This window comes from Ammospiza nelsoni, chromosome 1, assembly GCF_027579445.1.
Source record: "Ammospiza nelsoni isolate bAmmNel1 chromosome 1, bAmmNel1.pri, whole genome shotgun sequence".
Taxonomy (NCBI): Eukaryota; Metazoa; Chordata; class Aves; order Passeriformes; family Passerellidae; genus Ammospiza; species Ammospiza nelsoni.
This window is the reverse complement of record NC_080633.1, coordinates 93,787,189-93,814,330: the sequence shown is the minus strand read 5'-3', so window position 1 is coordinate 93,814,330 and position 27,142 is coordinate 93,787,189. Positions and strand designations below refer to the sequence as shown.

The 27,142-nt window shown below is 43.0% G+C and overlaps 1 protein-coding gene across 1 annotated transcript; it reads left to right on the top strand.

The window, feature by feature from the left end:
• Positions 1–27,142, top strand: SCGN (secretagogin, EF-hand calcium binding protein). Its single transcript, XM_059484937.1, has 11 exons — positions 1–73; positions 608–678; positions 10,481–10,573; positions 11,149–11,238; positions 12,130–12,186; positions 13,073–13,150; positions 22,744–22,799; positions 24,250–24,295; positions 24,408–24,467; positions 25,356–25,424; positions 26,757–27,142. The coding sequence occupies exons 1-11, from the start codon at positions 1–3 to the stop codon at positions 26,883–26,885; spliced, it is 822 nt and encodes a 273-aa protein (XP_059340920.1). The 3' UTR covers positions 26,886–27,142.

The following is a 27,142-nucleotide window of genomic DNA, read 5'->3' as shown; positions in this document are numbered from 1 at the left end:
ATGGAGAGCGGCGCCGACGGGCGCCTGGACGCCGCCGCCTTCCTCGGGGCCTGGCGGCGCTTCGACACCGACGGCAAGTGGGGACAGGCGTGGGGGGAGCCGGCTGAGGGGTGCGGGGTGCCGGGCCCGCTGGGTGCCGTGCAGGGAGGAGCGCGACCGCCGGGCTGGGTGCGGTGTGGGTGCCTGGGATGCTGCACATGGGGCCAACGTGTCCGAGCTTTACATCCACGAGGTCCTGCAGGTGTTTTCGGGCACTCCCTCTTCCTCCTCACCATGACTATCATAGCTGTCATTTCCACCCCAAAAGTTTTGCTTTTCCATCACTTCCTCGTTTAATCTGCTGCTCTCTCTTTTTGTCCCAGTTTGGGACTTTTTTTGTTTCTGAAAAGTTTTCCGTAAGAAAAACTTCAAAGGGAGCACGGCAGCTGTGCCCAGCCTCACACAGAAGCGACCAGATGAAATTGAATAGATGTGGGGCTCCCCTGAGTGGGCAGGCAGGACGCCCGGCTGAGATCCTGACCCTGAATCCTTGAGCTGCCTGCATGCAGCCCATGACAGGGACCCTGGAACTCAGGCAGTACCATTAATATATTTGCTCTTTGTTTAGACAATGGCTACATAGAAGGGAAGGAGCTTGACGATTTTTTTCATCATCTCCTGGAGAAACTGGGACCAGAAGTAAGTAACTGTGCCGCATTCATTGCCCATCGGGTGCAAGCAGAAAAGTTATGCTGAGAGATGGTTTATGTTTGCTGTTCCCTGATTGCCAACTTCCTTAGCAGCCCCAAGGTAAAGAGCTTTTCTCTTGGACACGGGGTGGCATTTAAGCAGCAAGTGTACAACAAGTGCAGTCAGCTGAGCAGTTTGATCAGTTGTTTCCAGCCCAACAGATGCTGGTCAGGGGGAGATTGCAGGTGGCACCAGCTGAAGGGGCTGGTTGGCAGCGTGGAGAGAAAGTAATTTACTGTTGCTGAATAGAACCAAGTGAAAAAGCATGGGCACACAGCCTGGCTAGCTGAACAGGAGGGCAATGTTCATGGTTTATTTGTTCAAGCCTGTGCTGATTAGTTTTGTTCATATAATAGGTTTCTTTCCCAGGTCAATTTTTAACAAATATACTGTTGTTCATTTTAAATGGCACTTAGGAAGAAGGCTTAGGTCTATATTGCTGCAAATGTCTAAAAGCCAAATGAGAATCATTTCTGTTGCTTGTAAGACCCAGACCTGTCTCTACAGCGTTTCTGGGCTTCTCCTCTGGTTTCCTTTCCTGGTTTTGGCAGCATTTCCCCTCTCTCATTGTCTGCATCTCTGTACAAACAGAAGTTGCACTACAATTTACAGGGGCTGCTTTGCTCAGCTCCAGGTCATATCTTGCCTATGAGTGGCATCAATGAAGGAGAAATCCTGCCACTCAGGCCAGCACTCAGAATTTTACAAAGGACATAGCAATATTTTCACTACACAGAATCTGCCCAGATAGGGAAAGGAGGAAACGTCTTCCAAATGGAAGGAGGGGGTGTGCCAAAAACCAGAGATGAAACAATTCCTTTAAGCAAAATTAATTAACGAAGACAGAAAAGGTAGCTGATAAAAGGCATAAATTCATGAGTATCAAGTGTAAAATCAAAATTGTACTTGCAAGCCAATTAGTACTCTTAGATCTTTAGGGCTGCAATTAAAAAAATAAAAGCTGTGAGTAATTTTTTCAAGCATATTTTTATTTAATTTGCAAGTAAATTTGGATTGAAATATTGTCAGTTTCTACAGAAAAGTCTTTCAGAGCAAGGATGGTTAGATGAAGAGATAGACATGTAAAAAGGCTTCAAACGAATCAAAAAAGATTCAGCAACAAGAATATTTAGGGACACACAAAAGCTGATTTAAAGAGAAATCAGAAAGTTTGTGATTGTTTACCCAGGAACAAAAGATTAAATTGGAAGCTGCTAGTCTTGGGGTACTGAAACAGCAGCAAAAAACATGCTCAAACAAACTCTATGACAGCAAACATGAGATGTTGAAGGAGATGCTTAAAATGAAGCTGCAGAGCTAAGTGCTGCGGTGGGACCTCCAAGTGGGGCTCTCTGGAGTGAGCTGATGGTGATAAAATCCAGGGATAATCAGAGATCTCATTCTGAAGGGAGCTTCCTAAGGATTTGATTCAAGAGAAGCTCCAAGCCCTGCTGTAGCCCATAGCTGCCCTTGTGCATCCCTCACATGAGGTCCTGGGACAGCTGAGTAGCAAACCCCATGTGTTACAGCAGTTTTTGTGGTCTTACTGATACAAATGTGAACTCCATTACATTGTCATTTAGCAGCATGCAGAACTTGCAAAATGAGGGTGTTCTAGCAATGAACTTCCTGCTTTAAGAAATCAATAATAGTTTTATTGCTTGTTAGAAGTCTCTGCTTGGATGACTCCAGCTTAACTCAGCACCCTGATCCAGTTTGCATCTCCTTTACTTCTGCTAGCTAAGTTTTGCCATTAAAAGAGATAGTTTAACACAAATAGAATGGAGAAAGGACCAACTCCCTCTCCTCCTATTAAATAGAAGAAACAGGCAAATTCTGAAGGACCATGCTCACTAACTTTCAGAGTGCTCAGACAGGCTCTCAAGTGCTTTTGGTTTTTTTCCTCTAGTCTTTTTGCCTATTTTTGGCAGTGTTTCCACTCTGGTAATATTAGTGATAAAATTACATGGCAGGTTGCAGGCAGAGCAGGCTGGTTTTGTGGCAGAAAATCTAAGCGGAGCTTTGTCCTGGGAGGCAGAGAGCAGTCCTCTGTGCATGGGGGTCACTTGAGCACCAAGTTAAACAAAGGTCTTAACTACCTTTGTACAATGAGTTTGTCTTAGAACATTGAGCCATTTTTCTCTTTTTCACATGATTTATATTGAACAGGCTTGTATTATGGCAGGAGGGGTAAAGGGTCCCCTCTGCATTGGTTTTACCATCCTACAGAAAGTGTCCTCGGTGATAAAAGCAGTGAGCTGGGACTGATCATCCCTCTGCTCTACCACTCATCTTGACCTTTACTCCTTTGGGTTCTTAATGTCTTAGTTTCCTTGCACAGTAAAAGGGGGAGGCAGCAATACACTGGCACAACTTAGAGATGTGTCACAAGGATTAATTAGTGGCTATGTCTGAAGTGCTACCCAAGTGATAAATAATGTTATCAGCACTAGAAGTTGTCTCTGCTTGAATAGAGAATGGCTTCATAATTATATTTTCTCAGCCTGCATTCTCCAAGCTGCTATTTTTCTTAATGACCACTGTGGTCCTTCAGCTCTGTTTTTCTTCCCAGTTACTCTGCAGCATCCCCAGCTGACACTAAATGCCAGGGGATGGGAGCAGCTGGGAAAACAATGCAGAAAAAAAAAAAAAAGCTGAGAGACACAGCTCTTCCTGACAACTCTGAGAGAGGAAAGAAACTTGAAATAGCATCCAGTGATGGAGGCCAATTTCTTGTCTTTTATTGAACCATCAACAATTGTGGGGGGAAAGGAAAAACTTTGCAACAAAGGTGGACTTGTAGTAAACCAACCAAATTCTAGATGCTGCTTCCTGTCCCTTCTCCAGCAGTGGGTAGTTGCTGGAGGCATTTGGACAATGCACTTAACAACACACTTTAACTTTTGTACAGCCCCAAAGTGGTCAGACAATTGGACTAGATGTTTGCTGTAGGTCCCTTCCAACTGCAATATTCTATTCCATTCCAAGTCCTAAGAAAATCCCGTCATTTTCCAGGAGTGTGCAATTCATCCTCGTGCTAGCATTCCGTCTTCTAGCTGCTGATATCACCCACCTGTTTCTCTTATCACTGCTGTGACTTCTCTCTAACCATTTAAGCCTCCAGTTTCCAAGCTGCTACTGCATGGCTGCCGTGAGCTGCCTGAGCTCTCTTCTGCTCTTTCATAAACCTCTTTCTTCTACATTATGGCAACTCTAATATCCACATATTTTCTAAAAGTTTTTATACTGAGGTGAAAGCTCAGTGGAAAGGACAGTTTCTTTCGGTGTCAAATAAGTAATTTTATTAGAACAGGAACTATAGCTTCTGCATTTCTGTCTTATATTCCTGTACATCTTTCTTTCTGTATCAAGAAGATTTTCCTTGCTTGCTCTTTTCTGTGGTTTTAATGAAGCTCTATGTATATTCTCATAATAATTAGAGAAGTTTTATAGAGGAATGGCTATAAATTTTGGGGTTGGATTACTGAAAGTTTCCATAAAACCAATGATGTCTGGGCGGATATGGAGAGAAATGCACATTGCCATCGGGCTTTCTTGGAAATGTTTTTCACTTTGCCTAAATTATACTCAAATTAGATAGAAAACTTTCAGATAAAGGATGGTTGCCTGCACCTAACTGTAAGTGTGTAGAAGACCACAACAATTGTTGAAGTATAGATTTGATCAGACTAGACAGGTATTAGTCTTGTTCAAATCCCTCCTGTCTGAAAACCACATGGATAGTTATGACTGCAAGGAACTGACGATAATCCTCTGGAGCTCACACTTTGCAGTTATTAAGGATTTGTCTTTACTTTTTACTCTCAAAAACTAGAAGCCCCCTCCAGCTACTCTTGCACTTCATCCTTGCCTTGCACACTGCATTGTCTGTCTAAATAATGTGTATAATTTAGCATGACCAGGAATGCAACAGCTAGTCAACAAAGTTTAATGGCCAAAATATCAGTCAGCCTCAAAGCCATCCAAGGCAGACCTCCCCTGTGCTTTACCACCCCAAGAGACCTAAGGTCAATGGTGATCAGCAGGTGAACAGCAAGAAGATCACTAGCAGAAAGCAATAAGCTTGCATCCACATTCAGAATATTTCAGAATTCTAACCCCCAGGCAATCCTTGCTCTTTAAATATTAGGACAGAAATCTTTCCTGTCAGGATGGAGAGGCCCTGGAACAGGTTGCCCAAAGAAGCTGTGGATGCCCCACCCCTGGAAGTGTTCATGTTGGATGGAGCTTTGAGCAAGCTGGTCCAGGGGAAGGTATTGGAAATGGATGATCTTTGAGGTTCCTTTCAATCCAAACCATTCTATCATTCTGATTATTGCCAAATGGAGTTCCTTCTTTAGGTGTGGCTTCCATCAGCCTTGATTACCCTGGCCAGCTCCTAATCCTGTTCCTCCACATTAAGGCATGGAAGTGCCTCGAGGTATTTCTTAATGCTAACTCAACATACTCATGGTAAAAATGACACAATATGTTTTCATCACCCAAATGCACATCAAACAACTTTCAGCCCAGCAGAGAGGAGAGAACAGAACCTGTCCAAAACCTAACCACAAAACCATGATGGCACAGGGAAAATGCAGCCAGTAGCCTTTGTTGGATGCTGGTGTCTACTATGGGAAAAAAGCTTTCCCACATTTGTGCTGATGAGAGTTAGAAAAGAAACCAAAAACACAATGTGGGATGACAGGGTAAGTGCTCACCTATTGTCACAGGCAGGAGTACAGCAAATCCTAACCAAAGTACAGGGCCAAATTCTCAAGTGATAGCACTGAAGTTAAGGGAGAAAGATTGGCCCGAAGGAGAAATTGGCCATGGAGGTGTAGGGTGAAAATCCACAATTATGCAGGCAATCCAACCTACAACTACATGGGGGTAACAAAGTCATTCATGGAATTAGTTTTTACAATGAAGAAAAAATTGAAAGGTTCTTCTTCTAAAGCCAAAGTGTACATTACTGATGTCTCTCATCTGGTCCTTGCTGGCCTCATATCTGTACTGTGTAGCTTTTGGCGCAACAATAGTTGTTGATTTTCTTTTCCAGCTCTCCTTGGCAGACACAATTTATTTTCATAGATCTTGTAGGAACTCTCTATCTGTGGGACCCTTGGCCTTTCTATCATATTTGGCTGAAACACTAGAAGACACGTGTTTGAGCCAGCATTTTCAGAAAATTCTCCATTTTTTTTTCTAGAAACAGGGTATAATAGTGACTTAAATGTAGTTTCATCTTTTTTATACCCTAATCAATATAGCAGCTTGCTTCTAAAATCATGTCAAGAAGAAAAAATAAATCAGTTTATTACAGGATTTTCTTGGCCAGCAGGAATTAAATGAGACATCCCATTTCATCGAGTAGGAAAGGCTCTGCAGTGCTCCATACATCCACTTTTTGCCCCCCAAACCAAGTGACTCATAACTGTGTTTTCATCAAGGCAAAATTCTGCCAAGCACATGAATCCCTTAAGGAACAAAAATTTAATTAGTCAGCATGAGGCAAAGAGTGCAACAATATAAAAGGAATTGATTAACAAAGAAGACAGATTACAGCCAGGTTTCTGAACAATCATAACCAGTCATGACAAAGAAATAAAATGCTGCAGAAATTTAAAAAAAGAGTGATCATGCCCTTTCTGTGATTACAAACACTATTAAAAACCAGATTACCTTTGTGATGCTACAAATACTTCTAAAGGGTTTTCACAAAAGGCAAGACAGAGACTGGACGTGGAAAGGAGAAAGCAGAAAATTAATTTCTTATGGTAACTTGAAGCACAGAAGCTTTTCTCTGTTAAACTCTGTGGAAGAACATCTGTAGTAAGAAATTTACTTGTTAACCCTGAAAAATATGTGAACAAAGTCATGGCAATATTTTAAACTGTGTTCTTCTATGAGAATAAAAATTATCTGGCCTTCTCATGGTACGTAGTAAAGATTTCTTTCCTGGCTGCAGTGAGAGCATGCAGCAGCCCTTGGAAACCACACATCATCCAAAAACTCAGGGAGGTGCATGCACCAGGGAAACAAGGAATTACGAGAAAGGCTTCTCTGTACAGAGTGACTGGAAAGGATGCAACAGCATTCACTTAAACTCTCACAAAAAGAAAAGCTTTGCAAACCTTTGGTTAAGGATCTGTTGCTTGAGGCAGACAACATAATTAAGACAGCATTCTCTGATAAAGATATGCTCAGCTACAGACTTTTACTTGCTGCAAAGCCATTTCTTCCTGTTCCATCTTATGAGACAAGAGGCACATGTTTGCATGCTGCTCTTTGTTACATCATGAATTAACACAGCAGGCAGCCCCACACAGCCACTCACTTACTCACTCACTCACTCACTCACTCACTCACTCACTCACTCACTCACTCCCCAGTGAAATGGGAGAGGGAATCAGAAAAGTAAAGTGGGAAAACTCATGAGTTGAGTTAAAGATATTTTAATAGGTAAAGCAAAACCCAAGAGCACAAGCCAGGGCAAAATGAAGAATTCATTCACCAATTCCCATGGGCAGGCAGCTGTACAACCGTGTCTGGGAAAGCCAAGTTCCATCATGCTGACTTCAGAAGACAGACACCACACTCCAAACATCTTTTTTTCTCCTTCTTCCCCCAGCTTTATATGCTGAGCACCACACCATATGGTGTGGTATATCTTTTGGGTCAGTTGGGGTCAGCTGCCCTGGCTCTGTCCCCTTCCAAAGGGAAGCCTCAGCCTCCTTGCTGGTGGGGTGAGTTGAGTCTTCAGATCATGTCCTTGCTTGGACAAAGGGAACAGATCAGGTACAATATAGAGTTTTTCCAGCCTTTTAAATGTTTTTGGAGTAGAAAGGAAAATAGAGCAAGCTACTTGTTTGCACCACCATTAGGTCAGTCTTGAAAACTTGATCTCCCAACCTTAGTTTCTGTTTGGAATATCTTATTTCATCTGTTGGGGTTTCTTCAGTCTTCTGGGATTTTTTTTGGTAAAGAGAACGGTCTCCTTTGAAACCTAGTGGTCATAACACAAGGTGAATTGTTCTTAGTGTAAAAATTTTTAATATTGGAATAATTTTGTCTTGAATGTGCATCTTGGGAAAGCCAGTTTGTACTTCATTGTTTTATCCTTTGTGAGTAAAGGCTGGGTTTTGGTAGAACTATTACCAGTTTTGTTTCATAGTGGAATATTTATGAAGATATAAAGATTGTCCAGATTGAAAAACCACTGTAGTATAACCCCTTGGACTAAAAGCTTTTGGAGCTGTGTAAATATTTTAAATAATCCGGGCATTTACTTGATGTATCATATAGTTTAAATTAGAATATAAAAAGAAGGAGGCTGTCCTATTTTTATGCAGGTAACAGTGTCCCTGCCACAGACAGCTCAGTGAAGTGGTGGTTTGTGGGATCTCAGCACCTCAGGATGGAGGTGCAGAGAGGCCGAGACCACCCCTGGGGGGCTCGGGAATCCTGGAATGTTGCCAGAAGTGTCTGGTGGCAGAATTTTGATCCTACACAGGAGATGAGACCTGTATGAGGACTGGGAGGAATTCACTGGGTGAATGGTGAAGGGATAAGTTAGTTAAAGTGTAAAACACAGGGTTTAGGATTTTGGTACAGGGGGGTCTAAAGAAGTAGGATGGAGGAATTGGGGCGTGTCCTGTCCTTCTTCTTCTTCTTCTTGGCCTCCATCTTCTGTGGTGGTGGTGGCACTTGGGGATTGGTCATTACTAGAAGTGCACCGGTTAATAAGGGTAGAAGGTATTGGAGAGAAATGATAAATATTGTACACGTAACTTAGGGTATAAAGATAAGTGACCGCCCGGGGGCTTCGGGAGTGTGCCCATGGCTGACTTGCTGTGCAGACCTCTGTCGGGCTGAAAGAAAATCTTTTAGATAAACAATTAATAAACACCAAGACCGAGACAAGATCAGAAGTCTCTCCTCGTCCTTTGAAGCGTTGGCTCTCCAAGGCCATCCCTGGGCCTTTCCAGGCCACCAGAACAGCAACACAGAAAACCTTACAGTGGTTGATAGCTGATACGAAGTTAAGCAATAAGCATTTAAAGCAATGACTAGTTTTGAAATGCACAGTACACGTTTCATATATCAGCTGTGATTCCAAAATATGATTATCATTTTGGAAATAACTCTTTCTACTGGGCTCGAGGGAGGATCATTTCAGAGTACTTTGCAAGCCTATTGAATTTTGCAACTCATAGGTTTGCCTAACTCCTGGGGGGTGTCTCAGAGTGTCAAGGGGCTGTCACAAGGCAATTTAAATAGCATGGGGCTGAGTTACAATGCCAAGGGGAAAGAAAACCTGTGTGTGTTCAGTGATGAGCTGTGCCCTCAACATCCAGGCCCACAGGACTTTCTGGACACCACCATGGGAAAGGAGGATCCTGCAGGCATGCCCTGGGACCTACTCAGCCACTCCTCCTGGGGCCTGGCACCTTGGGTGCATCCCGGTGGGATCACTGCTTGGTGTTCCATCCCCAGACTGGGAGCTGCCACCCTTGGTGTTACACAGCAAGAATGCACCCCAAGGGCTGCACTGTGTGGAGCTGTGCACTGGGTAAATTTGGGAAAGTCAGTCATGGCTTTGTGTCGCAGTGATAAAAAAGGGAGTGTACAACATAATGGAGCTTCAATAGCAGCTGGAAAGAATTAGAAACTGTGTTAGAAGACCCAGGAAGGAATAGCTGTAGTCCCATATCCACTTGGTTGTAGAGATGATAAAAACTTTGAAGGACTTATATTCAAGGATTGGGAAGAAGGTAATTTATTGTCTTGTAAACATTTCTACAAAGGTATGCCGCAATCCAGTGTGGGTTATCCTTCTCCCTTCCTTTCCCTTCCCTTCCAGAGAGGGCCAACTCCTACACAATTGGGAGAGAAGCCAGGACCTGCTCAATGTGCGTGGTGAGGGTAACATGGAACCTAATTTCTTGGGAAAGATTAACTAGGTGATCTTCCCAGCCCAGCCACTAAGCTCATATGACTGGAAACCTTTTCATGTTGTGAGGAAATTGTATTGTGTGTAGTCCAGTCAGAGTGGGTACCCTCGTGGTTTCTGCTAAAGAAACAATGCCTGATGAACCTAAACATTGTATTTCACCTGTCACAGCAATGCCTGTCAAAACACATAACCTGGCAAGTCTGGAGAACTCCTCACTATGCATAAATCGATTATGGGGTTGAGCAGATACAAAGAGAATGTCAATTGCTTGAAATTCTGTGCTATTAACTCAGAAACACTGACAGGGCTTGGTGCCAGGGCTTAAATCAGCTGACAGGCAATAATAAGCAACAATCTAGCTCCACTGACACCTTTCAAGGCTGATGATCTAATGAACTGCAGAGATGTCATTCAAGGATGAGGATATCTTCCTGAAAAGCACAAGCTAAAAACAAGCAGGATGGAAACTGCTGAAACACACACTTGAGCAAAACCAAAGCCCAGTGGTATAATGGGAACAGTTGGGTAAAGAAGCAGGGGTCACTGAAATATTTTGGGGTTTCCAAACACTGATCTTCCAACTGAAAGCTTAGTAGCTGCAAGGATACACATAGGACTTATTTCCAAAAATTCATCCACAATGGTGTGTCTGTGGGTTTTTAAAGGCATAACCCCCAACTGTAAGAGTGCACTTATCCTGGTGATTATTTGTGAGTGAGGAGAGATTTCTCCCAGAAGGATCTTCTGATGCCCTCAGAAATTTTCATGCACTTATTGTTTTCCCCATGGCAGAGCACCATCACAGAAGAAGAAGTTCAGAGGATGAAGGAGCAATTCATGTCTGTCTATGATGTCACCACAGATGGACGCTTGCAAATCCAGGAGGTATCTCTGCCAAACCCCAGACCAGTATTTCTTTTTTAGAAGGATGGAAAATTAGAACAGATTTTTTATAGGGTCTGTAGGAATAGGAAAAGGGGTAATGGTTTTAAACTGAAAGCGGGTAGATTAAAAGTAGATTAAGAAAGACTTTTTTTAAATAAGGGTGGTGAAGGACTGGAAGGGGTTGCCCAGGGAGCTGGTTGATGCCCCATCCTTGGAAACATCAAAGGTCGGGTTGGATGGAGCTCTGAACAACCTGATCTAGTTGAAGATGTGCCTGCCATTGCAGGGAAGTTGGATTGGATGACCTTTAAAGGTCCCTTCCAACCATTCTGTGATTAAGACCTGTAGCAGACTTGGGAGATCTGGAAGATAGAGCCTGGGTGCAGAGGAGGTGACTCACAGAGTATTACATTGGCCAGATCCTTTGGTCTGGAGTTTATTTCCAAGTTTATTTCCATGCCAAACCTGTATTTCACATTGTATTTTCAGTAGCTACCCAAGTTTTTGGCTTTCCTTACTTTCATGGTGTGGGTTTGCTTTTTGTTGTGGGGATTTTTTAAATGTTTTTCATCCAGCTTGCAAATATGATGTTGCCGGATGATGAGAATTTCCTACTGCTTTTCCGACGGGAAACTCCCTTGGACAACAGCGTGGAATTCATGCGGGTCTGTATCTCCACACTGCCTCCTCCCCTTTGCACACCACCAGCTTCTTCAGCATCAACTCTTCTGTCCCCTGTAAAACACATCTTAGGAAATAGATGGGTATTGTGGAAGCAAAGCACGTTCTGACCTGTTCAGATAGAGAAGGTTTTACATTATTTACACCAGCAAAACAGAGGGGTGGTATCTAGGACTGGACCAAGGTGCCCAGAGAACTCATTACATTTCACAAACACTCTCAAGCCACCTATCAATCATGCTACTACAGACAAAATGTCCCTGCCCATCAGTTCATCCCTTCAGCTCCTCACCTGCAATGCAGTATAGACCAAGACAGCAGAACAGGTACATTTTAAGCACCATTTTATTCCGAAACATTAGGCTGTTAGGGCATGGAGAGGAAACCTCCATAAGTTGGGTCAACAAGCCCATAGAACTTTGCCCAGTCTTCCTCTGATCTCTGCCCCCTAAGTATGCCAACGGGGAATTTCAGTTGTTCCAAGATCTCATGTAGTTACTTTTATTTCACATACAAGCTGGGGGCTTCTGCAGATCAATGGCCTGTTGTATATGGTCTTGACTCAGGGCAATAAAAGAAGCTGCATATACAAATTAGGTAAGAAATGCAAAACAGTTTCTTAGAATTGTCTTCCTTCTATAGACAATATGTCTGCATTAAACATGTGATAGCATTATGTAGCATGTACAGCATCCAAGTGTGAGTAAGAGCTATTGTGTGAAAAGTTTATTTTATTTCATTTAAAATTAATTAAATGTTGGCTAATGCAACAACTTGCTCAATATGGAAGTTCTGCTTTGAATCTTTACAATTTTTCACAGAGCAGATGAGTAACTGCAATATTTATGTGCTCACATCAATCTATCCCCATTCAGATCTGGCGCAGTTACGATGCTGACAGCAGTGGATTTATTTCAGCTGGTGAACTCAAAGTAAGTTATTCTAATAAATCTCTTTGGGCTTGACCTATAGCTCACTGATGTCAATGGGAGCTTTTCCATCAGCTTTACCAATTTGCTGTCTTTTTGTGTGAGTGACAAATGGCATTTCTGGGTTGTTCAGAGTGAGTTTGAGGACTTGTGCCTTCTGGCATGATCTCAGGGGCCCTGATGGAGGAGGGATGGTTTGCTGTTGCCCTCCATGTCCTGCTTCCCCCTAGCCTTGTCCCATGACCCCAGTTGTCTTGGTGACCTGAGGCATCCAGTGAGCCCCACAAGGCTTTGCACATGTGCATCTCCCAGCTAAACAGAGCCAAAGCCATTGTGTTTTATTAAGGGAATTTCTTCTCAATCTCTTCCTGAACCTGCAGGTTTTCTGAACACTGATTTCTCATTAAAGCTCAGGCTATTGAGGCAAGAGCCTGTTCAGAAACCATAACTCAAACACTTTGAGCCAGCAATCACAAAAGTTCATCACTGGGCTGCACATCATGTGCTGAAGTCTTAGTATGTGGCTTCAGCCTGTGTCCCTGCAAAGATGTAAGAGGAGGCTTGAGTGTTTTACTGAATGGTAAATATTTTGATTTGACATCAATTAGCAAGTATTGCAGGAGTTATGTTGTCTTTTGCTTATTTTATGAGTCTATTAGGACTCACTCCAGTATACCTGTTCGGGGGAAGGTTAGTTACTTTCTAATTTATTCAAAAAACCACCATGTTTCAGCTAAAACAAGTTGAACTTTGTCAAACTGAAGACACTAGTACTAACCAGGAATGTGAAACTAAATTTATGTAATCCTGCTGAATTTAAATTTAATCTCCTACTGTTATTTCTTGAATTTCCACTACAGAGTAAAATTTCTCTTTTTTCTTACTACAGGATTTCCTGCGAGATCTCTTTCTGCAGCATAACAAGATGGTTGCTGAGGTGAAGCTGGAAGAATATACTGATACTATGGTATGAAAATATAGAATTAATGTCGTTTAGATCTGAGTACAGCCTAAAATCTCCTTTAGGGTCAATGTCTACAGGACCATAAAAGCCCGGCAAGGTGCTTAAAAGGTGTGTCAGAGATCCCTGGGGGGAGTTAGCACACTGCTGCTAACAGTTTTTGCACTGGACATCAGCTGTGAATGCGTTTCAAATAATTTTGCTGAGAGTCAAACTATTTCCTATGAGTAAAGAGCTCCTCTTTACACCAAAGCAGGCTGAGCTCTAAACCCCTTTAAATACAGGTGAGGTGCATCCTTCTTCAGGATATGTTCATCCTCAGGCAGATCTCCAGCTCATTCACTTCCTCCTTCCCTCTCTTCCTCCTAGCAAATCCTCTAACTCCCAGGACATGCAGGTATTTGGCTTTTCTGCTCTCAAAGCCCAGCAAGCCTTGCTGGCTCCCTGCTGCTTCCCTGAAAGACTGAGAGGTTGAAAGTTTCAATTCTCCACCTGATTTATCACAATACAGCTTTTATACTGCAATCAACAACATAGTATTTGGTGTGGGTTTAGCGACAGCCGCCTCGATTTCAGAGCAACTTATTTTATCTAAACATCTAAAAACAAGAAAGGAAAAAAAATCTCATTTCTCGATGTCATTCTCAAGGGTATAATTTGAATTCCACTGGCAGACATCTATCACTGCAATTTTCTAAATGGTTTTCAGATGGGACTGCATTGTTTCTTGGCACAAAATCTGTGTTTGTACCTAAAAACCAGTTTGGTGTGCAAGCAAACAAGAAGCTGCCCCCATATTTTGCAATACCATGTTATGTATGTGTGATGTGTGTGTGCCCAGAAATGTGACCCTTTAGAGCAATGTGAGAAACTGTGCTGTTACAGAAGAGTGTATATTTTGTTTGTCATATTTATAAAAGAGTGAAGAGAGAGGAATGCCAGCTGCAGATATTGTTTTCCACCTGGCAGAGTCTGAAAACATAAAAAGCCCAGAACCTACAGCTAAGACAAAAATATTTCTGGTAGCATTTGCTGATAGCAATATCTTTTATTCTGCTCCGTTAAGGTTTCCATCGCTGGTGCTTAATCTCTGATCAGGTGCTGGGGAATAGATGATCAGAACCTTGTAGACAGTGGGTGGTTCATTTCCTCCAACTCATTTCCCTTCCCTTTAATTTCCCAAGAAAGATCTGTGATTCTGCTACCCCAGTGCAGCTAGGTATCAGTGCAGCCCAGGGCTGAGAGCCAGGAGATCTGGTTTCTATTCCCATGGTTTCATGTAGAAGGGCTTTATATCTCCAGAGAGGCAGTTTAATTTCTATGTTGGAAGATAAGATTTGATATGGGAAAAGGGATGCTTTGTATATCTAGGGAAATCTATGATCTAAAATGTAAATCTGGCTCCTGAGGACAAAGGTTTGCCAAGCTGCAATGCCAAAAGAACAAGGGATGTTAATAGTTATTAGAAAATGAGAATATGGCAGATGATTATTTTTTCCCTTGTGATTCTTTACTTTAAGCTGAAGATCAAGGATGTTTATAAACACACCTGATCCCAAAAGCTAAGGCAAGGTGTGAAATTATTGCTGGCATAATCTTATCCTATGATTTCCTGGAATAAAATAGAGGATGTGAATTCTGTATATAACAGCAAATTATCCACATGGGCAGTATCCTATAGCATCAGATACACTCCACAAATTATTGCATAGGAAGTTATCTGAAGTAAGAAGGCAAAATTCCAATGAGGGAAGAAAGATTCAGCCTTGCTGAATCTTTCTGAATTTGCAGGGCTGGATTAAAGAGGGAAAAGTGGCTCAAGGGTTTGATGTCAAGGCCCATGGTAATGGCAACCCTTCACTTCGTCTCTCTCCCTTTCCACATGGAGTGAGGAACTACTGGAGTGCAGAGTCCCTCTGCCACCAGCACCACAGTTTGGGATAAATGGGTCAGTGGCCCATCCATTTTTTCCCTGACTCTGTTATATCTTTGACAACCAGCAGCAGTGATTTCTTTTCTGCAGATTGGACATACTGCTATTTCTCTCTCCTATTGCTTTGCTCCCACCCTTTTATCTTTTTAGAGCACCAAGTCCTTGGGAGCAGGACCTGTTTCTGCTGCACACAGTTACAGAGTCTTGCAAGGTGGCCCATCTATTCAGCTCAGGGCTTTCAAGGGCCAGTGTAATTATTATTCAGTTGAAATAAGCTGTGTCCCAAGGAGCTGTAAACCCATCTGTCTCCACAGGAATATACAGATCTCTGCCCTTTTTTCTGTATATGCGCAGCTGGCTGCACACCTCTTAAGCAGCTACTGATATCCTGAGTGGACCCTAGGGCCTTCTGGAGATAAAGGGGGAAAGGCAAAAACTATAATTTAAAAGGAGCTAGCCTGGGCTTGAGGAAAAAAATAAAAACAGGATTTTATGGTCTGTGCTGGGTATTTGCAGTTTGTGAGCAGATATCATATCAACCAACCAGGACATGTTAAACTCTTGCCCCTTGTGCTGCTGTGAATGATCTCATACGGCATAAAAAAAAAAATGCTGGGAAGAGGGAGAGAGTATTTCTTTTGGAAGAGATTGGTTGTCTCTGGAAAGGAACATCACTTTATCAGGTTGCTTAGCAGCTGCTTCTGAAGAGGCTATTCTGTTTCCTTGTGACCTTGACATCCTTTCTTCAGAGAACACTGGTATAGATCAGGGCTTTGGTGAACAAGTGGTGAACTCCTATAAAGACAACAGGTAGTGAATACATCAGCATTGCACAAACTCTGTGAGTCTGCTAAATCAAATCTTAAAGAGCACTAAAGACACTGGGGAAAATCACAAAAGAACATTTGAGTTCTCAGGACTCTTCATGGGGGAGCTGAAGTGACAATGCTGTGTGAGGAAGACCCTCTGTAGGGGCTTTTTCTCCATGTTTTTTCTTCCATGCCTACATAGATACATATTTGTATTAATAGTCATTAACTGAGTGTGTATTAATAATTATCTACATGCACCCACTTGCAGTTCTTAGTCTTTGAACACAATCTGTAGGTTTGTTGCCTTCCCACAGGCAGTGACCAAGAGCTGCTGGCAGGGAGCAAGTGCGTGGAGGTTGATGTGAAGCCTGGTATTGCTCTGAACTTCCTGAGAAGAGGCCCCAGGCATCCTGCAGTGTGTGTTTTGGGAGACAGAGTGAGCATAGCTGAAAATGGATGGAGGGTTTAAATAGCATGGTGAGAATCTTCTGCCTTCCTGAATTAAAAAAAAATGGAGAGATGAAGACTGGGCCCCTTGATACTTCATGATGAGGATACTGTGTATGATGACAGAACAACCTTTTCAATCCCTCCCACATCCCCTCACCCCCAAGATCAAGCTGTTAGTAGGTTTCTGGGTCCTGGTGAAGTTTCAGCTCAGAAATACCCATCTCATGTATGCATTTGACAGCAATTTTAAAGAGTGACAGATTCCATTGTCTGTGTGTGCTCACAGCTGTGCACATAAGCAGAATATTGTAAATGCCAGGATATGAACTAGATTTGAGATATGGTTTCTGATAGTCTGCAGCTTCCCAGATAGCAGCATGTTACTTCCAGTTTGTAATCCAAAAGTCTACAAGCTGCATGCAAGGCAAGCTCATTTCTGAGTCAAACTTCAGCAATTTAAGTTGTTTATTCTGTTGAAACACTCACACGTGCAACACTGACATTCACTTTTTTCGTTGCCTTACGTTAATAATGTCACATGGAGCATAAAAAATTCCTTTAATATGAGCGTTGTTATAGTCTCAGTAAAGTGCAAAGGACAGTTCTTGTCCAGCCTGCAGGCCATCTTTGCCCACCACAGGTTGATATTCTAGAGGGGCAATAATGTAAATGCAGTGACTAATAAAAAGCATTGGTCATGAACTACAGCATTTGAAAACTTATAGATGGTGATGACTAAGGATGAAATCTTAACCCCAGAGAAGTCAGAATAGATATTTTTCCCAGCTGTAATGACACCAGGGTTTTGCTGGGCTTATTTGCAAAGATTCTCCTGGGCACTGAGCTATGCGCCCTGAGGGCGGAAGCCCACATCTTAGGGCTCCTCATCTTCTCAGTGCAAAGAGAAAAAGGTTGCCTTCTCCCTGAGGATGATCTGTGTCCACGAGTAGGCACTGTGGACTGCCTTTATTGTACAGTGGGGGGATTTCCTGTGCTTTTGTGGCTTCTGCCTGTCCCTTCTGCAAGGATAGTGCAGAGTTTCACTGTGGTCAGTTCCATGTGAAAGTCTGTCTGTGTTCAGTGCTAATACCAGTGTGCTCATGTGAGTAAATAAAAGCCAAAGCACAGAAAATTCAGGTGATTTAGACCCTTAACATTACGTAGCATATCTTTGTTAACAAGTCTCTTATGACCACCAAACAAAAGGTGTAATAACAGAAAGACAAATATTTATTGTATTGAAAAAAGCCTAAACAGAATTTATTATGTTTGTCAAGACACCAGGCAAACTTCCCAAAGCTCTAGAAATACCATAGGAGTCAAGTGTAGCCTACAAGATTGGTTCCCAAAGTGCAGTCTTTGGTCATCCCTTCTCCTCCTGGTAGTGATCCATGCCAGCCTCTCTCCCAGGTGACTGAAAGGACCCACACAGCTGATGAACACAAATCTGCCTCCTGTGTTCCTTCTCAATTTAATGCCAGGGGTGCTGTCACCTCCAGTTTTCTACCACACTTGCTGTGGCAAAAGCCAAGGGAAGCAGAAAATCCTGTTTAAGCTCAAACATAATTTCTGAAGATCAGAACCAAAAGAACTCAGGAGCTTGCAGGCTTCTGAACACCCCAACAGATAATGCCTTGGTCTCTTAGGAATCGAAACACTCTTGGAAATCCTGTACTAAAGAACTTATTTATGTGACACAGGTGGTCTGGCTGGGCAGGATACTGAGCTTTTTTCCTGAGGGTAACTTGCTGGCCACTGGGCCCCCCAGTCACTCTGCAAATGCCTTTGTGACCCCAGCCTTCCCTAAAGAAATCGGCCATAGGCAGTCCTGCAGCTTGGGCTGGTGCCAGTCTTTATGCAGTCTCAATAACCTCTGCACTCCCTGGCCAACTTTTGTTTCAGCTGTTGGGCATAGGTGCCCATGATATATACATTAAAATATATTTGTGAGAGTAGGAGGTCAAGTAAAACTGACTCTCCCAGTGTCCCACTTAATTACACAAAGAAAGAGAGCCAGAGAAGCTATGGAAGCAGGTTTTATTGAGTCTGCTGATCACAGAACTATTTATTTTGGTTGTTTACTTCTTTCCTTATCTCTGTCATGGAAAATAATTCAGATTTATATTGCTCTTCAAAGAATGTGTGTATTTGTCTATTGTGGTGTTTCAGTGGCCTTTAGAACACTGGACTGAGAAAGCAGAGATATTTCCTTTGCTGAATTAAATACTGATGGCAGTTTTGATTTTGCACTTTTAAAAAATAGAGATGTAACTTTTATTTACAAACTAAGCTCTTACATATTCTCTGTCTGTCTCAGAGTGCCACAGAGTATATTCAAACAAACAGGGTGTGCCCTTGGTGCACTGCCATTAAAATGTCAGTGAATTAATTTGTACAAACACTTTAAAACATGGGGTAGCTTGACAGTAACAGAAATGCATCATTTTCTAAAGCATACTGCAAGATGCAACAGAGCTTTTAGTAAAACTGAGTGCTATTTAAACATGCCAGACCTTGTCCTTAACCACATTGTGATGTTTCATATCAGCCTGGCAGCGTAAATATACCTTACATAAGTGTAAACTGAAAATCCATGAAATTTAACATATCAAGATGATGTGTGAAGGCAAAAGTTTAAATTAAAAACAACCTCATAACCATTGCAATTATCTGCTTCTCCTATTATGTATGCTTTGTCATATGGGGTGGCTACCTCTGTCATTCTTTGTGTACTCATCCACACAATTAGCAGATCAGATCAAACACTCACATGCTTGAAACTTGAAACTTTGATTAAAAAACCCTTCCCCAGGCTGTTCCCCGAGTAATACAGCACATGACTGCCATGTAGTGGGTATGCATGAGCTCCACTTGTCCCAATAACAGGATTAGGTCTATCTTATTAGCTGTGCTACCTGAACTAATTCAGTGAACACTAGCCCTTCTTCCCTACACGTTTTCCATCTTTCATGTGTTACTCACTGGGCAAGAATTAGCTTGGTGTAGCTCTACCTGACAGACTTTTTTTCTTTCTGTTGACTGGTATGGATGATCAAAATATTGCATGTGTTTGAAAATTGTATTCAGGGTAGTTGTGGCAGGAAAAGGACAAACAGATAGAAAACACAAAGGTTCTCTCTTACAAACCTGAGTGAAAGTCAGGGAGGGGAGTTGGTTAGCTGTAAATAGATGTCACTGAAATTTCAATATCAAGCTGAAAGATAGGGTGCAGGAGAAGAATGTTTCCTTCCATTAAGCAATCCACCAAGGAGTTTATTACCTCTCTGCTGAATGTGTTTTACTGGGATCTGCACTGCTGCAGGAATATTGTAAAGGGTTCAGAAATTGGTAGGATTGAAAACCATACGCTCACAAAATTGATAATGAAGCAGAAAGCCTTTCACATCTTAACCACCATCTTTCATCTAGTCTGTTTTATTAAGAGTGCACAAAACTCTTCCTGGTTATTTGCAACTTCTGAAACCAAGAAAATATGCTGCACTCACAAAGTAGAGCAGAGGCAGGGCAGGCGGGATACATGAAGTCCCAAGGCAAGGACAGCCATGCTGGGATCCTTATTTATTTATTTCCTGGAAAAGGACATGAGGCTGGAGATGTTTCACTGGAAAAGAAACATGAGACTGGTCCCAGACAAGCCTATGTGAGTGAGAATTGTGCCCCAAGTCTGGGTCTTGGACAGGAAACCACCGGTTCAGGCCTGGTTCCATAAGTTCGTATGGAGACCAGGACATGGTGATCACAGAGCTGAACTTCTCCCAGAAGCTCAGTGTTTGCTTTTCTGAGGTATCACAGAGAGAAAAACACATCTGAATTTGAAGTCTAGGCTGAAGCACTGAATTTTAGTTTCAAGACTGAGTTGCAGCAGAAATGCAGCAGAAATGGGAGAAAATAAAACGCGCTTTCAGGAGCTCAGAAACGTGTGGGAGAATCCAAGTACTAAGACTACTAAAGACAGTAAGTTTTAGTGTGTTTTGGTAAGAATACTGTATTTTTGTATGAACCAAAGACCAGTGCCTTCAGCCAGAGCTGCCCTGACCTGGCAGCAGAGTTCCTGAGAGCTTGGCTCTGTGTTTCCCACCAAAAGCTGTCCTTTCCTTGCAAATGCTGTTCTGTCCCACCCCACCAGCTGCACTGCTTTGTGGTGACCTACAGACCATGTGGGTAACTAATGCTCCTTGGTGGCCTGAACCAAAGGATTTAGACTGACGTTTTCATAAGCACTGAAGTTACTGTAGAGCCCAAGGACTATGGTATTCCCACCACCCATATGCTGGTACTTTCTCTAGCCAGCTTCATAGGAGTTGTCTCCGTTAGCTTCCTTTAGGCAGCATATTTTTCAGCAATGATGTAAGCTGCATGTAACAACATCACCTGTGGTGGAAAGTGTGCCAAAGTGAAGTAGTAGGGGTATTTCTCCTCAAACAATAGACGAAACCAGGTTAGGCATTGATGTTCCATTTGGAGAGAGGCTTTTAAAATCTTATCTGGGCTTATTTATTTCTAGAAAGAATATTAATAATTTTCTATGATCTGCAGAATAATTCCTTTATTAGCCAAGAACTGAAGGCTCGGGTTTATCTCTCTGATGGCAGAGGGAGGCTGTCATTGCAAGGACATTTCTCCCCTTGGTGGCACCAGCAAAGGCAGCTTCTGCTCCCATCCCTTCCTCTAGCCTTGTCCCACTGCTGCTCCAGCAGAGACGAAGGAAAAGTGCCATATTGCTGTGGGAGATCCAATAGGGCAGAAAGCAGTGTGCAAGAAGTTAGATCAGCTGGAAGGAACAACTTGGACTGATGCATCCACAGGGAAGTCCTCAGGATGGCCTGGCAGCTTTATTTGTCTCCCCAGCTCTAGAGTAAAGGAAGATTCAGAAGGCTTTCCTCTGTCATTTAGTGGCTCTGCACAGAGCACATGTTTGGCAGAGGCCATTTAAATAGCCATTAAATAGCTTTCTTTGTGCCACCGAACACCCACATGGCTCTTGTGATGCCATTTTTCCAAATATCTCAATTTGGGCCTTCAGTCATTTATGGGACTTTCATGCTGTCTTTTAATGGGAGGAAAAGTGAACCCATACCAAATGCCTCTTCAAAAAATCCACCCAAACCTCACAAGTGTAAAATACTCAGAATAATTAATGGTATGGAGTCTGTTGCAGAATCTCAGTCTAAATGTGGTACAATAAAGGGTTACCATGGACTTGCTGTCCTTGCTCCCCTTGAGCAATGGGGAGGGAAGAGGCAGGACTGACAAAAGAGGCAAAATCTCCCTGAGAAATGGCAGCTCTCCAGATGCTCCCTTTTCTCACATGATTATTAGGCTCTGCCCTGGCTCCACTGCTGAGAAGTGTTCAGGACATGCTGCTGGCTCCCATGTGTTCAGGCATAGGGGATAATCCTGTCCATCTGAACTTTGTCAGATGGGGCTGGTCCAGGCCTACTCCAGCAGCTGTGCCACGCACAAAAGATCTGTAGTGAAGCAATTACTCTGCACAACCACTAAACAAGCAAATGTGATCTGTCAAGGTAAGATTAATGCATATTTGACAAAGGAAGTTAATCTGTCATAGTAAAATATTCATGTTCCTTCCACACACAGTGTGGAATATTTTTTTTCTAGAACTTTGAGCCATGAGATATTCAGGTTTGCAACTCATTAAACATCCCCCCCACCCCTTTCTTTGTAACAGACCAATTTTGTGCCTTGAAGAGAAATGCAGAACAAAATACAGCAAATAAATAAAAAAATAAATTTTGTGATGGCTTATCAAAATTATGCTATTCAGTAAAAGAAAAGAATAAGCTTTGAATTCACATTTAACCTCTTGATGTTGGCAGCCTGGCCTTCTTCCAAGTCTTAGTGCTTCTAGCAGCAGGCCTTGAGCCAAGCAAGCCCCACAACTTTAGTGGTGTAAAATCCTGACCTGAGTGCTGATTAGAAGGTGGCATTTCCACCTCAGCTGCTCAGAAGCCACAGCAACAGTCAAAGGTAAGGATGGAGTCCAGGTGGAAGTGTTTAGAAATTTCACCCTTTTTCTGGCTTTTTTATTTTTTTCAGGATCAGGACAATGTCAGTATCTAGTTTCTGAGGGTCTTTCCTACAGACCTGCTTTATCCCTATGTAAGGTGGGAAGGGAGCAGTACTGGTATTTGATTGCTTTGGGTTGTTGCTGTCAGAAAGCTGGTGGGTTTTGCTATTCCCTTGTGCCACCCTTGCACTTGGTGCTAGCACAGGATGCCACGCTGCCCAGGGTTTGGGCAAGCCCCCTGAGCAAGCAGAGGGAAGGGCACAGGGCAGAGCAAAATGTATATTGCCTTTTTTTTTTTTGTATGTGTGTTCTCCTTATGGCCCATCTGTTTTATCTCTGTCTTCTTGATTTATAGATGAAAATCTTTGACAAAAACAAAGATGGACGACTGGACCTGAATGACCTGGCAAGGTAGGATTTAATAATGTTGGTGGTGTTTCAGCTCACAATGGTCAATCCACACAAGGTGATGCTCTCCCTCTAGGGATGTGCAGTTGAATTCCACCTCCTTTTGAATTAGATCTGCTCTGATCCCACCTCTCCAACACATGATCCCCATTGCAATAATCTGAGAATCTAGAGCCAGGGATAGGAGCAATGCCAGGATCTGTCTGGACGACATCAATGTGCTCTGGCATAATCTGAGGTGCTTCCCAGGAGGTGGCAGAGCAGCCAGTGCTCTGTTTCTCCAAAAGAAGGATGACAATCCTTTCAGCAGGGTCACAGACATGCATTTATTTTTCATCATTATGTGCAGCAGGGATTGCAGAGAAATTTTACTGCATTTTGAATAATGAAAGTGCCACCACGAAAGAGTTTGGCAATAGGAAAGGATTTGGAGAGCCAAGGTGAGATACTTGTGAATGAAGCTGGGATCTCAGTCATGGGCCTCTCTCTCTTTTCTGTCCTTGATACCTCAGAGGCTTTTAGATGATTTTCACTGCCTAGAGGTAGAGAGTATGCCTCTCTCTGTAAAGCTATGTGCATTGGTTGGACAGGACTTTAAATTTTCAGATACAGTCATAAAGGCCAGTTTAGAGGATGAGCGGACAGTGGTGCTGGTTTGCCACTGTTACTCTGTGCTTCGAATCCTGACAAATGCCAGCACAATAACTGCAGTGCATACAGCAGTTCCCTTTGACCACAAAATATCTGAAGAGAATCTGGGGCAGGATGGAGAATATCTAAAGGGGGTTGCTCTTACAATTTTCTCTTAAATATAGTTCCCTTTTGGGAACCAGGCCATCTGAGGCTCTCCTCCAGTCTGAAAACATTTCTCAAACTCCAAATCCCTCTATGTGTGGATATAGCTCAGCAATTCCCTGTGCCATGGGCTCTAAAAATCTCAGGGTTAACAGAGCAGTTGGAGAGAGAAAAGGGTTTATGAATGCTTGACAGCTTTAGGAGATGAAAAAAGAGGAATTCTGCCAGTCTTGGTGTACAGGCCAGTATTACTTTGTCCTTTACTTTTACAACCACCAAGTCCTCCCTCCAGTAGAGAGCCATAAATCACTTTCTTTAATGCAGTACAGCAATCCAGTTACAAGGAACGATTGTCTGTTAGCTCTTAATTCAGAAGCTGACACCCTCTGTTGTGCAGGACCACCCAAAATGCTCTGGGAGAAGCAATGGTACTAATAGGCACATCTATGGTGAGCTAAAGGGCACCCTCTGTGCTCCATCAGACAGGGAGGAAGGTGTGTGTTCCTACAACAGCCCACTGCAAATAACCCCACAGGCAATTTTCTCTTTTATAGGCCTTTAATCTAACATCCCTTTGTTTTGCAAACAAGGAGGGCTCAGAATAGTTGGTGTGCAGATGATAAAGTGAAAAGATCATAATTAAAATCTCTCCATTTAGGATTCTGGCACTCCAGGAAAATTTCCTTCTACAATTCAAGATGGATGTAAGTAGCACTAATTTTTGATACATTGATCCTGTCTCCAGCTAAGATGACCTGGGCCCAAACTTGAAATTTTTGCTTTAAATTTTCATTTGCTTGTCCTCTCTATATGCAGGCTTCCAGCACAGAAGAAAGGAGGAGAGATTTTGAGAAGATCTTTGCACACTACGATGTTGTGAGTCCCATGAGTCAGTTCATTCCCTGGTGGTTTGTAAATGACAGAGTTAGTTTGTGCTGCTGAGACTTCTTCCTCCTGCTGGGTACTGATGGAGTCACTGAGGAGCATCAGCTGTGCCCAAGCCTGTGGCCCATGAGCCCAGATTCCAGACTGGGAGGGGTAAAGTGGGGCAGAGAGGAGCAATCCTCAGAGATCTTGTGTCAAGGACCCATTTCGACTTTCTCCATTGCCATGGCCAGTGCTGCTTAAAACTGTGTTAGCATTTTTCCTGCAGGAGATGCAAGGGAGGAAGAGGAGGTGGTGGCTTTAGCGCTCACAGTCTCTGGCAGTTCAGGACCTGCATCACCACCACATTGAAAAATAAACCCCCTTTCCATACCAAATCCATGGTTGTTTAGGAAGTCTGGCTCAGGACAGACACAACCATTTAACTGCCTGTTAGACATCAGCAATTCAGTGCTGCTTCTGGCAGTCACACAACTCCCTCAGGATGGTGGGAGACATTACTCCCATTTGGTGGGAAGAGATGGTTTGGGAAAAACAATGGGATCTTAGGTATTAGATATTGGGAAGAAATTTTTTACTTTGAGGGTCTTGAAGCACTGAAACAGGTTTGCCCAGAAAAGCTATGGATTTCCCAACCCTGGAAGTGTTCAAGCCCAGGTTGGATGGGGCTTTGAGCCACCTGGGCTAGTGGAAACTGTCTCTGGCCATGGAAGAATGGTTGGAATTGGATGATCTTTAATGTCCCCTCCAACCCAAACCATTTCATGATTCTGTGAAATTTATGCTAGAAAGCTTGGTGCCCAGGTGTTGGTACTGTCCAGTAAACATTGTAGTGGTTTTGACTCACTGGGGAGTTTTGATGTTTATTCCTTTTTTCAGAGTAAAACAGGAGCACTTGAAGGCCCAGAAGTGGATGGGTTTGTCAAAGACATGATGGAACTGGTCAAGGTATCCTCATAGTTCTGTTTGTTAATACTCTGTATTTCCTAAAGATCAGTGCTTTTGGAAAGGCTATGTACACAGAGACACTAGTAAGAACATAGAGACAAATTTTAGTTTGATCATCAGCAGAAAGGAATCAGATCATCATCTCACTATATATACTGTACAGGATTTCACTGTATCACAGAAATTCTGCCTCACAAATTAATACGGCTTCCCTCAGCAACTCTATTTTTAAAAGGTCCATTCTAGTTCGTACTTTGAATTAGACAGGTGTTACAGCATGACATGATATGGATGGGTCATCACAATTTCTTTCTTCTATTTTCCTTGTGGATGTGGTTCTCACCAGAATGACCTCATGGTTCATTAATTCATCTCAGGGCTACAATTGAAAATTACTTGAGAATCAAGCAATCAAGATACCATACCTGGTGTGTCTCTTCAGCTCCTGATGGACAGAAGAGTCTGTCTTCATTGGATTATCTTAAGTTTCCAGATGCAGTCCAAGATAGAACTTTTGATCCAAACAGAATCTGTTTTTTAGCTTCCTCTAAGCCTGAACTGTTGCATTTCCATACAGTGTGAGATATCTGTGCTGCCATGTCCATTCAGGAGAGAGCAGAGAACGGCAGCTGTGTGCTGATGTCTGCATGTTTGTGTTCTGGCCATGCAGTGTGCAGGGAAGGGTGTGGGGATGGGCAGAAGGTTGGATTTGTGTGCTCTGTGTGTGTGTGTAAAGAAGGGAAATTTGTACTTTGCCTAAGGGCCTTCATCAGCGTTGCCCTTGGACCCCACAAGCTGTGCATGTGAATTTGATCCCCTCCTGAGAATGTGGGAAGCAGAGCAAGCAGTATGGCATTAGGAGCATACAGAAACTGTGTAGCCTGTAAAATGTGTCTTCAACATGAACTTGATCCACAAAAGGTATTTTTACATTGCTGACTAGCCTGTAAAATAGCAGTATGCTGACAGAAATGTCACATTAGTCCTTGCACAGCAGGTTTGAGACAGGAAACCAGAGGAAAGCACAGGTCTGGTAGAGCAAGGATCTGCATTGCACAACTTTCTGAAGTTTTCTTTTATATGGCCTTGACTGAGCACAAAAGTCATGGTGCATTTCCATACAGTCACTTACAGTTCCATGCACCTTCTGCTTTTTCAGGGCACCCTTTCCCATCTTCTATTTTCTTCCCCATGGCATATGAGATGATGTGGGGCCTTTTGGTGACTTTTCCTTGAGTGGTTTTCCCAGTTGCTGCATGGTGTGCTGCTTTACTAGCTGGGGAAATCCAGAGCCATTTTCTCTGTCAGCATTCTTTTTCTCTTTGCCTGCAGCCCAGCATTAGTGGGGTAGACCTGGACAAGTTCCGCCAGATCCTGCTCAACCACTGCGATGTGAACAAGGATGGGAAAATTCAGAAATCTGAACTAGCTTTGTGTCTTGGGCTGAAAATTAACCCATAGCTGGGAAAGTGCTTGTGGTTGTGTTTCCCTTGAAATATTTGCCTGCTGCTCCTCGTAGAAGTGTGTTCTGTGCTGCTGTAGGAGTGGTGGGGAGCTGAGGCACCACGCTGCCAGGCTGGAGAGAGGGATTTACATGGCGGCTTCCTCACTCCACCAACTCCTTTGTGATGTTCACTTTCTGCTGCCTCTTGTGGGTCTCCCTAGCAATGTCTGCTCAGAGGACAGGTTGCTGTTATTCTCACGAAACGCTGCCCTGC